Source organism: Impatiens glandulifera, chromosome 6 (assembly GCF_907164915.1).
Source record: "Impatiens glandulifera chromosome 6, dImpGla2.1, whole genome shotgun sequence".
NCBI classification, from domain to species: domain Eukaryota; kingdom Viridiplantae; phylum Streptophyta; class Magnoliopsida; order Ericales; family Balsaminaceae; genus Impatiens; species Impatiens glandulifera.
Window position 1 is genome coordinate 52,523,079 of NC_061867.1, and position 15,354 is coordinate 52,538,432.

At 28.2% G+C, this 15,354-nt stretch overlaps 2 protein-coding genes across 2 annotated transcripts; both read left to right on the top strand.

Moving 5' to 3' along the window:
* The first annotated feature begins 3,125 nt into the window (after window positions 1-3,125).
* LOC124941406 (transcription factor 25) lies at window positions 3,126-8,712 on the top strand. The gene is made up of 4 exons (XM_047481726.1): window positions 3,126-3,411; window positions 3,764-4,293; window positions 6,922-7,821; window positions 8,414-8,712. The coding sequence occupies exons 1-4, from the start codon at window positions 3,214-3,216 to the stop codon at window positions 8,685-8,687; spliced, it is 1,902 nt and encodes a 633-aa protein (XP_047337682.1). The 5' UTR covers window positions 3,126-3,213; the 3' UTR covers window positions 8,688-8,712.
* Window positions 8,713-11,696: 2,984 nt separating this feature from the next.
* LOC124942236 (probable inactive purple acid phosphatase 29) lies at window positions 11,697-15,307 on the top strand. The gene is made up of 3 exons (XM_047482696.1): window positions 11,697-12,037; window positions 13,057-13,451; window positions 14,805-15,307. Exons 1-3 carry the CDS (start codon window positions 11,734-11,736, stop codon window positions 15,264-15,266), a joined length of 1,161 nt encoding a protein of 386 aa, XP_047338652.1. The 5' UTR covers window positions 11,697-11,733; the 3' UTR covers window positions 15,267-15,307.
* Window positions 15,308-15,354: the final 47 nt, after the last annotated feature.

Consider the following 15,354-nt stretch of genomic DNA (forward strand, 5'->3'; position numbering starts at 1 on the left):
TCAATGCTATAAAGAAAAAAATTAAGCAAGGGGAAAATGATACTAGTATAACTTATACAAAATTTGGCAGATTTGCATTGAAGAAATTAATTTATGTGTATTATTTATTTACTTTTGGTTATTCATTTACTAGTTGGTTTTGATTTTCGGTAAGTTTTTTTAAAATGCGATGATATAAGTTATTACAAAAATGATTTGCTTAGTAAAAAAATTGTATTTAAAATGATTTCGGATCTTTAAGTGACTCTACAATTACGACATAAAAAAAACTTGTGTCATTCGATATAACCAACACACAAATCCGAGAACATAATTAACGTCGAATAATCTTCATGTCTCGATGATTTGTCTCGATCAATCCAAGAAAAAACTCTTTAACAAAACTTCGAAATCAGTGTACACATATATTGAACTCACAAATATCCAATTCCATATGAAGTCGTCTACGCTCGCCTCAGGATAAAGCCAGTTAGACGGACATCTAGAGCCCCTCTCACATGAGTAACCAAAATTATAAAAATAAAAAATAATAGCGCTGACATATTCGATCTCTAAGTCACTATATATATTAACATACTATTTAACCAACAAAACTGCGTTACATTTAAAATAATACAAACTTATTATATTTATGTAACGGAAAATAAAATGTAATTATTTGAACTAAAAAATAAGAAAAAAAATTTCCGCTTATGTCACCCCAATCCTTACAGCTAGTCTAAACCACCTCTAAGAAATATGTGATGATTCTTTGTCCATTTTACATTAACAATATATCAACTAGTCAGATTTTCTTTCCCTCCAAGTGCGATTTCACATTTGGTGCTTAACTAATCACGAGTCATAAGGAAAAAAGAAAATTTGAATGGTTTTGTTTCATAAAAAAAAACATTTTGGTTTGTCACCCTATTTTTAATTGTCTAATTTCCTTTTGTTAATTTTAGTCTACCAACAAATTATGATAACATAACATGAAAAATGTGAGGGTCTTGTAGAAGAATAAGATCACAGAACACAGCAAACCGCTAAACCATGTGCGTGTGATTTCTCGCTTATCATGAGTTTGACTTGCGCTCTAAAGCTGTCTTTTTTAGGAAGACCGGAGATAACCTTTATTCAATTCTTGTGGATAAAGCAGTCGGTGAAGTTTTTTCTTATGTTGTTTAAGACCCCTTATCGGAAAACTCTGGCAAGGTCTATTATTCATTTTTCCCAGTGGGTGCAAGTAAGAATCAACCAACCATCATCTTATCTAAACCAAAATTTCTTTGTTAATACCTTTTCTTTTATTATAGAAATTCATAGTAGTGTGAAATAATATTAAAGAGTATTGTTATTGTAGTTTAATTTTTAAACATTCAATCACTTAATTTATAATTAAATTATTTGTTTTTATAAAGATCCATTCGTACAATACCATATAAATAATGGTCGTTTCAACATAATGGTCATTTCAACATAATAACAAAAACAAGAGTATTTACATTGCCATCAAACACACCCGGAAGAACACAACACAATTAATCATTTATGAACAACAATGAAATATAAGTCAAAAATGTCCACCAACAAACAAAATAACATAAAAATTAGCATTAACAAGATCGAAAATCCTAAAAAAAATAATATTAATGAGTTTATCGTCGTCTCCACCGATGTCTTAAAAAAGATATCCCCAATCGTCGTACTTATAAAATACTAAATTACATTTAATTTATTTTTATAAAATTTAAATAAAAAAATCTTATAATAATTCAATAAACTAAAATTCTAAATAATCTATTTTTTCATAATATATAAAAATATATATTTTTTATAACCAATACAAATCCTAAATAACCCAACATTTAGTAGCGAATTTTGGTGCCCTAAACTGTTATTTATTTACAATTTTTGTAAAATAAAATTATAAATATATATTATTATATCAATAAGTGTATGGTGAGAAAGTTACAGATAAATAAAGAAATGTTGTACACAAAATATTGAAAATATTGATTTTTTCGATATATCGGAAAAAAATAATGTATAAACCAATATCGAAATTATAGGTACGACAAATTTATTAGATTTTCAAATTTTTGATATATCGGTTCGTATATACTGAAATACTGAAATAAAATTTTATAAATTAAATATATATATATATATAATAATTATAATAAAATAAATAATGAGTAATAAAATTATAAATAATTATGATTTAATTTATATTTCAGAAATTAGATTCACATAATTATTATGAAATTTTTAGCAAAATTAAATGTTCATTAACAAATTAACCAATTTTAGTAAATTTATTTCTATCCTTGAATATATTTCAAGATATCTATTATGTCTCTATAAACTTAACAATTTTTTAGATTGATCTTAATTAAATTATACAAACATAATTTTTAAAAATTAAATCATTATTATTATTAACTAACATGGAGTCTATTATCAATTTAGCAATATGCAAATACAATTCGACCGTTCCAAATCTCTCTCACACGCTTCTAATTTAGTTGAATTAACTCTCCAATTTTGTAATTAAATTTATTTTTTAACTTATGTTAATCTCAAAAAAAGGTTGAATTCTTAAAAATATAAAAAAAAAATTATGATAGATGTTTTTAATTTTAGATTTGTCGTTTTTTTAATAATCATATTGAATTAGTTTTTTTTATGTAAAAATGTTTTTTTTTATCAACTATATAATACTGAGGTCGTACCGAATTAAAGGTACGGTATGTATGATTTTTTTTATACCAAAACTTAGTAAATGTAAGGTATGGATAAAAAAATTAAAACTGACCACTAAATAATCATTATCAAAACACGGTAGCCTGCTTGGAGGTCTTAAGTTTGAGCCCGTCAGACAACAAGTTTCGTTCACTTGATTAAATGATTAAATATGTTTGCGGGTTATGTGACATTAGTCGCACTCAGAGTGAGAAACAGAACCGTGTTTAAAAAAAAATAGTTATCTAAATATGGTTATTTTGATTCTTAAACTAAATGATAAGTCTCTAGGTTTGAATCTTGTAAAGAAATAATTCTAGTTGGGCAATGGCCCAAACAGCTAGATGGCCTTATCTCTTTAGGCCCATAAATGCGGGCGGGAGGGTACGCGCCACAAAAAAAAAACGGTGGAATCGGTAAATCTATACATATGTCCACGGCGGCGCCTCTGTTCGTCTCAAGGCGGAGCTAAAGGACGAATCTTTCAACATGTCGGGTCGATTACTGAAGAAATTTCTTGAAGAAAAGGAAGCTATTAGACTGAATGAACTAAAGAATTCGGCTGATTCCGGAATCCAAGACGATGATAACATATCCAATGACCCACCCGAATCCCCAATTACTTCCAATCGGAAGATTAACCCGTTCGATCTTCTTGAAAACGAAGACAATGATGACGATGATCAGGTTTAGTTTCTGGGTTTGTCTATTTTCATCTGTTAGTTCATTTTATCAAAATCTGTGACAGGATTAGTGCTCAAGAGTTGAATCTGGTTAAACCAAATTGATAGACTTTAGGATTTGCTCAACTGATCACAATCTAATGGCTATGATTATGAATCATAAAAGCTGACCATTTTAGTGATGCATACATGTCCTAATAGATCATTTTATAGCCTTACAATTGAATGCAAACCCATGTTATTTTTCAGTAGATAATTGATTCATTAAGGAACCCCAATAAAGCATATTCTTTGTTGATGTCCCAGATTTGTAGATTTGAAAGAATATTTTTTGTTAATTAATCTTGTATCTGCAGGAAGAAGAATCTACAGTTAGTGAATCTGCAGGGGATACAGAATTCAAAGGATCTTCTAAAGCTTCTGTGAAGTCAGTGCCACCAACCAATAACAAAGCAAAGAAAAAGAAGAAGAAAAAGAACAAAGGAGATACCCATTCAAATAATGATCGTAAAGAAGAAAAACCTGTTGAGGTGATTTTAGCAGAAATATCTTTAATGGAGAATGCTTCTTCTCGTGGATCTGATACTCTAAACGTGAAGTCGTCTAGTTCAGTACATAATGGCCTGGTGAAAAAATGCAAGCAGTCCGTCCTACAAATTGACCCTAAATTTCTAAGTGCAGAAAATGAGTTAAAAAGGATATTTGGAACCAAGGTGGTGAATTCATTTCAGACTGGAAGTTCTAGACAAAGTCATGGAAGTGGTATGAGAGGAGGCCATCCTTTGCGGAAAACTATTCTTGTGACTCCGTCTGCTTATTGGCAACGATGGGATGGATATCTGGAGATGGAACTTCTGGAAACAAGGGATGAAAAACACTATTTCAGGTTTTTATGATTTTATTAGATTGAATTACCTTCAATCAATATTCATTGTATATTCTCTGTTGAATTGACTTCTTTAAAAAGTGGTTTACTTCCTGTTGTCATTTTTGGTTAACTTTGTTAATGTCTTGATATGAACTTTAAATGAAAAAAATAGTTTAGTCAATGATTAAGAAAAAATGGGTAGAGATGATTAAGAACTTAACATAATAAATTTAGCCATTTCAGAAATTGAGGAAGCAAAATGAGCCTGAGACAAGTTGAGGCAAGATGAGCATTTTTAACAATCTCGGGAAAAAAAGTAAAATTCATTCCATTTTTCTATGGATCAATTGACTTTTGAAGCTACCTCAAGCTATATACCATGTTTAAAATGACTGCTGTATAGAATTTTAATATTTGTAATGGAAAACAGTAGAGATTATATTTTGAAAGGTATTTCACTTATATTACTCACAATTTCAGAAGCTATATGTTGGTTACATAGGAATACATAAGGTAAACTTAAAATGGAAGAACATATGCAGGCTTTAATTTCTTCTACCTGATTTTCAGTTCCTTAACAATAGCCAAGTAGAATTGTGATATTCCAAATCAGGAATCACACAAAATATAGACTCTTTATAATTGTGAGGCAAATGGGTTACACTCACCCTCATTGATACCTTTTAGAGCTTGGGTTGTGATGACTCAGTTGTTTGCCTGAGGTATATTTAGTCTATATCTTCACATGTGCCATTACCCCGGGTATGGTGTGTTACCAGAATATTATATGAAGAGCTTGTTTGTTTTCAATTTTGATTATAGTCTTCATTGATCCCCTTTGATATATGAGAACCATTATTTTCAAATAAGTGTCATAAGTAATAAGAATACTTGGGTCATTTCAATACCTTATAAGCACTAAAGTTCTAGAACTACCCTCATCTAGATATGACATTTCAGTAAAACAAATTATCATCATCAATTTCAGTACTCATTAAATCATTATAAAATGAGTAATGATAGACGTAGATAAATTTTGTAGGGAATTTAATAGAGAATGATGTGTCATTCAATGAGTGGAATGAAAATTTGAAAATTCTTTCTCCTATTAGATTTTCATTCCACTCATTGAATGAAACATCATTCCCTATTAAAATTCCTTACAAAATTTCTCTACATTTATCATACTCTTATAAAATATATATTGTTTCAGGGTATTTTTATCAAAAAAGAGATTTATAGTTTAAATTCCCTCTTTTTGTAGGACAATTGGAGTATTAATAAATAGTAAACAAAAAGAATGTTTAGGCCTTAGAACTCTCTTAAGAACAAAATGTCATTAAGGCACGTTTGAATCTTAACCAAACAAAAGTGGAGAATAGGCCTAAATGGATCTCCACATTGGAAACTGAAAGAACTTGTTTTACCATGCGTTGTAGTGTGTATGACTAATAGCATATTATAACTCCTGAGACCTCTTGGAAAGTTATGGTGACCCTATGTGTTAAAAGCCAGTCATGAATACAAACATATGCACTTTTATTGTAGAAAGAACTTTCATGAATGTCATATAGTTTTTTGTAGATCACATATGAAAGCCTATTTTGATCTTTATATGTTCTCCTATAGGTTAATGTGCCAATTGATTAAGATATCAGACTTGGATTTCACTTAAGAAATATGAGATTCTAGTGTGGGGGTTTAATTGCCCTTAGGCTCTCCCACTTCAATAGAATGTCAATGAAGTTGTGTATTATTAAGAACTAGTTGGTTAAAGTAAGTCATGAAAGTGAGAATTTGGTATAAGACTTGTTTGATCTTGTCCTTTTTTTTTTGCAAAAAACATTCTTTGATGTAAAAAGTGGTTTATTTGGTCAAATGGCTAAATATCCTTAGGCCTTGTTTGATGTGGGTTATTGAGATAATTTTAAATAACTCACTATCCAATCAACAATGTACTCTTCAATCACATAATTTAAACCATCAACCAAAATACTCTCTATTTAAAAATATATATACATATATGTATGTATAATCATTGTATATTTATACCCATATCTTTTTGTCAAATAATATGTTTTTCTATTACTTACTATTTGGAAATACCCATCCAAATAACCCTAGATCAAACAAGGGCTTAGTATTTAATATTTTAAAATGTTGTAAAAATAAAGATCATGTATTTTTGTATTTAGTTGATAATTTGAATGATTTCATGTAAGAAGTTATTGATGATGAAAGATATAATAACTCTTATGTTCTCACTTTAATAGTCAATTTGTAGGTGTAGGTCTCTCAAATGGTCTTCGTTCATTTTCATATTATTGGTTGTTCCTTGTCTGGATATATAAAAAAAAAATGAAGCGTTTTGAAAGGCTCGTCTGGAAACACCTGACATCTCATTTGGATCCACATTTATATGAGATCATATTTGAAAAACAGAACTTAGTTAGGCACATATTAAAATAAAAAATGTATTGACGATTTCTTGTAAGGAACCAGTTTGAGAAATTTATTAGCGACTTTTTATCTGGATCCAGATTTAGATGCAAAATCAGAGAATATTTCCGAATAGGAACATAGTAAATGAGAATATCACACAATAATCTGCAACATATCATTGACTCTCTTTCTTTCAACATTCAGGTATGTATATTCATCTGCTTATGAACAAGCTCAGAGCATCTTTGAAGCTAACAAGGCAAATCATGATGTCCAAGGGATAGCAAACATTGTAGCCCTTCAACCTTATCATTTGGATTCACTGATAACAATGGCAGAATATTTCCGGTTCTCAGGAGAACAGCAAATGGCATCAGATCTTTTAGCAAAGTGCCTATACGCACTAGAATGCGCATGGCACCCAATGTTCAGTCCTTTACGTGGAAACTGCCAATTGAAATACAATCACAAAACCAACAAGCCATTTTACGTAACCCTTTTCACTCACATGAGGAATATGGATAAACGCGGATGCCATCGATCCGCTCTCGAAATTTGCAAACTAATGCTTTCGCTAGATTCTGACGATCCGATGGGGACAATTTTCTGTATTGACTATTTCGCCCTTAGGGCGGAGGAATACACATGGCTTGAGCAGTTCTCTGAGGAGTATGGAGATGACAACTCGTTATGGCTATTTCCAAACTTTTCATATTCTCTTGCTATTTCCCGGTTTTATCTTGAAAGTCAATCTAGCTCGGTTGAGTCTGCAAAAGCAACTTCAGCTGATCTTATGTACCAAGCTTTGATGCTTCATCCTCTTGTAGTGAAAAAGTTAGTTGCTAAGGTTCCTTTGAAAGATCGAGCTTGGGATAACATATTGAAGAATAACTTCTTCAAGTCAGATCGTTCGGGTAACCCAACTCTCGATCATTTGATTAATATATATGTTGAACGGAGTTACATCATTTGGAGGTTACCCGACTTACAGAAACTACTGAGGGACTCGGCATTGCGATTAATTGATATGTTGGAATCGGGAAAAAATGACGCTCAAGATTGGGCTTGTATAAGGCAAGAAGCATTCTCCTCAGACAAAAACATGTAAGTCATACACTCTCTTACCATCACAATCCCATTAGATTGTTTATTTTTTGTCATAAGATTTTTCTGGATCATGAATCATCGTTTCTGTTATTTCATTCTTGGTATGCAAATTATTTGTTAGGAAACACTTCCTGGATCTGAATGAAAAACTGTGAATAAATTTCTAAATCTGTGTTTGACTAAGTTTGTTTTCAAATGTGATTCACATCTAGATGAGATTCCCGGAAAAAAAAAAAGTGTTTCCAAGAAATTTATTCGGTGATTACTCATGGATCTGCGGAAAGTTATTCCAAATGAGTAGTGTAATTCTTTTGTTTCAATTTGTATTAGGGATTTTTTCTGGATTATGATTCAGATTATTTTTGGATGATGATCATTGTTTTTGTTACTTCATTTAGTACATTGTTATTTTTATATAAAACTGTCAATAATTTCGAAATAATTTCGAAAGTTCTGTTTCCAGATGAAATTGATTTGGTGGTTTCTCATCTGAATCTGGATTTAGTGTAATTTTTTGTTTACTAAGGAGATATTTTTTCTTGATTATGATAAGATTATTTATGTTTGTGTATGTGTTTTTTTCTTCAAGGTATTCTCACTTGTTGGTATCGGATTTCTCTGAAACGATTGCTACTATGCCACCTGAGGAGATTCAAAACCTCGTTCATCCGAGGGTCATGGGGGATCCTCAAATTCTCGAGCATGTTGGTAATATACCAAATAACGTACCTGCCCCTCGTGACGTTACTGATAGAAATCCACTGGCAGTGTTATTGGAGTCTATGCTACCATGGGTTGATTATGGAAGAAATGGAGATGGCGAGGATCCTATGAACAATCATGCACCAAACGCCGAAGATTAGATTTATCGAGAAACTGTCATTTACTGCTGAGTAATTGTTTTTTTAAACTGAGGGTTTTGAGGGAAAGACTGTTGTTTTGTTGTAAGCCAAAATTTTCCAATAGATTTTGTTTGTATAAACTGTAAAGGATTGTTTATGATCATTGGATTTGGGGTTGGGGTTGGTAAAATTTTATTTTCTAAGTAATACATATCCTTTGGAAACATAATTTTTGTCATATTTGATATTTCTCATTGGAATTTGGAATTTGGAATTTTGGAATTTTGGAATTTGGGATCAATTCTATTAAAATGAACACATGTGTTTTTAGTAGGGTTGTTTGTATTCTCTCATTCCTAACTTATATAGAGATTTGGCAATAAGATTTAATAATTAAGATTATTTTTAACATCTTTTTAATCTGATTTTTAATTCTTTGAAAAAATGTTCATTTTATTATGAAAAAAAAATCAAACAAGTATGAGATATGTAATATTGTTTAAAACTCTCTAATGACCTATAATAATAAACTCTTACAATAATAATAAAAAAATGGTCTAAAATTACACACATTTATAAATAATTTTGATTTAAAAATAAAAGTGAATTTACATTTATAAATATTATTAAAATGTTATTATTTATTTTAAATAAATGAATTTATTTAGATTAAATATGACTTATCTTAGTGTCATATTTTTGTTATTGTTTTTAATTAATTTTATATTAAATTATATATAATAAATAACTAATATTTATTTTAAATAAAGTTTTAGTGTTTATAATTATTATGAATTTTATACATTTATAAATTTATAACAAATTAACAATATTAAATAGTTTTTAATTTTATTTCTCTTAATAGACTATAACTATTATAATTTTAAAAAATGCATAATATAAATTATATTTTTCATACGTAAGAAAATTATATTTTTTTAAATGATTTTTTTGGGCATAATTCATTAATGATCTCATTGAATGCACCTACTAATCAGATCAAGTTTTAATGATCTCTCTGAAGAAAATCATAAATGTCAGAAAAAGATGATCTTGTAACTATAAATATCAGGCAATGGGCACAATTAATTGAAAGTCCTATATGTTTTTTTCTAAGAAAAAATCTCTTATTTTAACCTAACAATTTTTTAATCAAATACGATTTGAAATTTTGAATTGTGACATGATATTCCAACTATCATAAGACTTTTTATAAATGGATAAAATATCTGCTATTTTATTATAACCTATTATTTTCTTTTTAATTAATTTAACACATTTATAAATAAAATGATAATTTTATATGTTTTAAATGTATTATTTTAAAATGAGTTATTTTTTACTAATATGTATTTGAAATGGTTGAGAGTGGTTTTGGTGACTAAAATAATGTGCAATCTAAAGAAAGATTTGAATTTTTTTTTTTTTTTTTGATAAAAGATCAATTTTATATTATTTTTCACAAAACTTCGAAACGACATAACTTTATATACGGTTTATCAATTTTAACTTATTTGTATTTAAAATGAGTATTTTTTTGAGATAAATGTGTTTCAAAATATCAAATACAGATTGAATGTCTTAAAAATTATATAATGTGTGAAAATAGGTTGAAAAAAATTAAAAGAGAGAGAATTGATTTTTTTAGTTATGATAAATTAGTTTAAAAAAATATTATGTTAAAAGTTAAAAGACTAATGTTTTTTGGTTTGGGAGAAAATTTTAGATAATTAAAGTTAGGATAATTAACTTAATATAATTTAAAATTTGAATCTTATTATATAAAAACAAAGTAGATTTCGAGCTTTTAGGTAGCAATTGAATTCTTAAATGTGAAGTTAGTTCAATCATGTTATTTTAAATTTGAAAATTTTATTTTTTTTAATTTTTACTTTTATCTATAACCCAATCAATCATAGCCTAACTATACTAGATATATTCTTCAAAATCTCATAAGAATAATAAGTAGAACTCATTTATAATAATAATAATAATAATAAATAAATAATTTTAAAAATGACCTTCTTTCTCTCTTTTATTTTTCAAAACTAATCTAATTAAATGCACCATCCTTCAATCTGTCATTTATCCTATTTGGTGATGTATAAAGTCAATAATATCCATCATTATCTGAATAATCTCATAAATGATATTAGGTATATCAGTGACTTTTTTTTTGTGAGGTAAGGTTGTTTGTATTTTTTTTTTTTTTATAGTTCATGAGAACTCATATTATAACTTTACTTGATTGTTTTATTAAATTATTTTCATTATAATTTTAGAAATTTTGTTGGCCCAAATAACACTTCTATATATGGTCAACACTGTTTTTTCTTTTTAATTAAAAAAATCATTTTACTAAAACCTAAAAAAATGTGTCTAAGTTAGAGCTAGCAAAATAAACATTTGCCCTAACTATTTCAATGTAGCAAATGAAATGAAACAATCAAACAATACAATAAATTAAAACATTTAAATACAACACAAAAGCATAAACTGAACTATCTCGCCTTAAACAACATTGTTATTTCTTCAATAATAATACTCGAATCTGGAAAAGATCCCAATTGGCTTGAGTGATGGGAACTCTCCTCCAAATGTGTATGATCAAGTTGTTTTTAGGTAGAACTAAATATGGGCAAGATTACATCAAATATATAATGTTTTTTTTTCTCTTAAGATGAAACACATTTTACTAATTCATTAAATTGCGAATATACAACATGATGATAATTCATATAAAAACAGTTAAATTCAAGTAATGACATGAATTATTTGAAATCTACTAAATTAAAAAAAAAAAAAAATCAACCATCTAAATGAAAAAGAATCTAGTTGTGTTTAATTATTTCATTTCACATAAACCAAAGTAGTGGCTGACAAATAGATAACCAGAAATATGTCTTTTATGATGACATTAACGAATAAGTCAAGAATTAAATAACAAAGTATCCTTTTATTTGTTTTCTTTATATTTCTCATAAGATAGTGATCAAACCATTAGTACAAAATACTTGTCACCAGAAATAATCAACAAATTACAAACCAATCTTTTCCTCTTTCTCTCATGGCCACTTATAGTGGACTTTTAGTCTCCATTTTTCTTCTTATGATAGTAACTTTCTCCGCCGGAGACCACACGGGAAAAGGTATTACGAGTAAGCATAAGAAAAGTCGAAAACTCCGGTTTGATGGGAAAAAAGGAGAATTCAGAATACTTCAAGTTGCGGATATGCACTTTGCAAATGGAAAAACTACGGAATGTTTAGATGTCTTGCCGTCTCAATTTTCCGGTTGCTCGGACCTCAACACCACCGCCTTTATCCGCCGTATGATCAGGGCGGAGCGTCCTCACCTTATTGTTTTCACCGGTATGTAGTTGGTGTGGAAGAAAAATTATATTGAAGTTTATTGTTTAGAAAATGTTATTATTATAAAATTTATAACATATAAATTAAGCTAAGGTTCGTCCAATCTCTTGGTTTTTTTAGGTTTTATTTAGGTATTGATAAAAAGTATGGATAAATAATTGAGAGGGATAAATGAATTGAAAGGAGGTAAAATTTTTAAAAAAATCCAATGCTATTTGAGGGCTTTTAAGGATTTTTGTCAAAATAAATAACTAAATTTTGTTTGATAAAAAAATTAAATTATATGAGTTTTTAGTTGGTTTAATTGCTTAATTAGAATTTAAATTTAATAAAATTAAAATAAGGATATTTTAGTGTTTTAATTGATTGAATGTTTGATTGGTTGAATTAATGATTAGAATAATAGTGAAAGATTTTTTTTATAAACAAGTTAAATCTTATAAAAATATATTAAACGAAGTTGAAAATATTTTTTTAATAAAAAGACAGTTATTGTATAATGATAAAATAAATTATTTTATTATTTTAACTCGAGGTATTTTAATATTTTGATTTGAATTTAGTTTATGGATTAGAGTTTATAAATAATTTTTGATAAGTAAGAATTAAAAAACAATTATGGAATAAGGCCTAACTTTTTTTATTTGTAAGGAATAAAAATATTTTTCATATATATATATATATTTTAGATCCAATTTTCTCAATACTATTATAATATGAAATTTAATATCGAAAATATAGTATTTATCTTGAAAATTGACTTAGAGTTGTCAAATTATCTTATTTATTAAAAATATTTTATTTATATATACAAACATAAAAAAATTAATAAATAATAATAATTGAGACTGTGATACAAATTAATTATATACTGTTAATGTCATGATAACTAAATGCATAATTATTCTCAACACATACCAATTATAGAACACATATATAGTTTACAAAAACACCAAGAAAGACTTCAACTTTCCTATGAAATTAACCAAACCATGCACTTGTTTCTGAATTTTGATCAGGAGATAATATCTATGGATTCGACGCAACGAACTCTTCAACTTCCATGGACGCTGCGTTCTCGGCTGCGATAGAATCGAACATTCCATGGACTGCTATTTTGGGTAACCATGATCAAGAAGGAACACTTTCTAGGGAAGGAGTTATGAAATATATAGTAGGTATGAAGAACACTTTGTCTAGGCTCAATCCGGTTGATGATGAATCAATTGATGGTTTTGGAAACTATAATTTGGAAGTGAATGGAGTTGATGGTTCCATCTATGAAAATAAGTCTCTTCTCAACTTATACTTTCTTGATAGTGGTGATTATTCAACTGTTTCTGCTATTCCTGGTTATGGATGGATCAAACCTTCTCAACAAGTTTGGTTCCAACAAACTTCTAAAGCTCTTCAGGTAATATTAACATTATTAACCCTTGTTTGATCTGCGTTTATTTCTGGTTAAATCAAAATGTTCTTAATGAAAATGGAACTATTTCATACTTTTATGGTATCCCAAGTTGTACACATGTTTCAAAATGCATAGGTAGAAAAACATGCTGATTAAGTTTTCAGCTCAATCCAACATTTTAAGAATAATATTTTTTATCTTGATTATTAAAAATTAGGTTTTCTAAATGTTGTTGGTATAAAAAGATATTAGTAAAATATATATCTTTTTAAAAAGAAACACATTTTAATAAATAATAGCCATTTTTTATTGGAGTTTATTTTTGGAACTACTAGCTTTGAATTAGGTTACATTAGGTTAAGTTCTAAGTTTAACCCAACATTTTTTTAGTTTGGTTTTAAAATAATATTTTATTAATTTTGTGAATTTACTTTTTTGATAAATTCTTTTGATAAATTCTTTTTTATAATAAGAAATGAGAAAATTTAAAAAAAAAAAGAGAAGAGAAAATAACAGATTACTAATTTTTATTTTTTAGATTTTAAGAACTTATATACAATGCCAGCCTTGAGAATTGAACTGCCCCATCCCATCTAGAAAAACGTAAAAAAAAAAGATTATGTCATAATTTTAGTTAAAAAATATTATTGGAAAAATATTAATTTGATGAGATTTGAATTCATATTCAAATAATATGTTTTTTTTTTCTATTAATAATCTAATAAATTTAACTAAAATTATATATTTATTTATTAAATGGGATGCCCTGAGGAGTGGGCTGTGCTAGTCCGTGGACTTGTCGAGCTTACTCTATAATCGGCCCTAGTCATATAGATAGTCTTCAAAGTCATGGTCTTCCATTTCAAAAGATGTTCTTAAATTTCTTAAACAAAACTTTTGTTAATTGAGATAGTGAGTAGTGAAAAGTCATAAATCTTCCGATATTGAAAAATAACACTAACATTATAAATTATGTGTTTTACTGTCCAATAACAAAGGGATTAAAAAAAAAAAAAAAAGCTTAGTGTTTTGTCTTTAGATTATTTGAAAATATCAGTCATCTTAAAAAACTTATTGTTGGATTAAAAATTAGTTAATTTGAGTTATTTGATTCAAATGACAAATATATCCTTAGTTATTACATTAAAATGTTATAAAAAAAAGTAAGAAATTTTTTGCATTTTAGTTGATAATTTGAATGATTTAATAGAAAACCTGATTGATTAAGAGATATTAATCCTTGTTTATAGATGTGGGTGACAAGATCATTTATATGTTTTCTCCAACTATTATTATCTCTATTTTTTTGGTTGCATCATGTGAAATGGTCAATTGATGATTATCTTAATACTGCAGAGAGCAAACATAAACAATCCTCCAGCCCCTGGACTTGTTTACTTTCATATTCCATTAACAGAATACTCCAATTTCATCTCCAATTCAAGCTACAAAGGTGTTAAACAAGAAGGGATTAGCTCTGCTTCAGTGAACTCGGGTTTTTTCGCAACAATGGTGGAAGCAGGTGACGTGAAGGCGGTTTTCACTGGTCATGATCATGTGAATGAATTCTGTGGAGAATTGATGGACATTCATCTCTGTTATGCTGGTGGATTTGGATATCATGCTTATGGAAAGGCTGGATGGTCAAGAAGGGCAAGAATGGTGATTGCATCTTTAGAGAAAACAACAACAATTGATGATCATAATGGTGGTTGGGGAGCTGTTAAGTCTATTAAAACTTGGAAAAGGCTTGATGATTTCAATCTTTCTATGATTGATGTTCAAGTGATATGGAGCAAGAAGAATAAAAAGAATTGAATGAAAGCTAGCTAGAGATTCATCTAGACCATGTTTCTATTAATCCAAATTTTAATATTTAAATCCTTTTTATGGACCTTGTGATAAA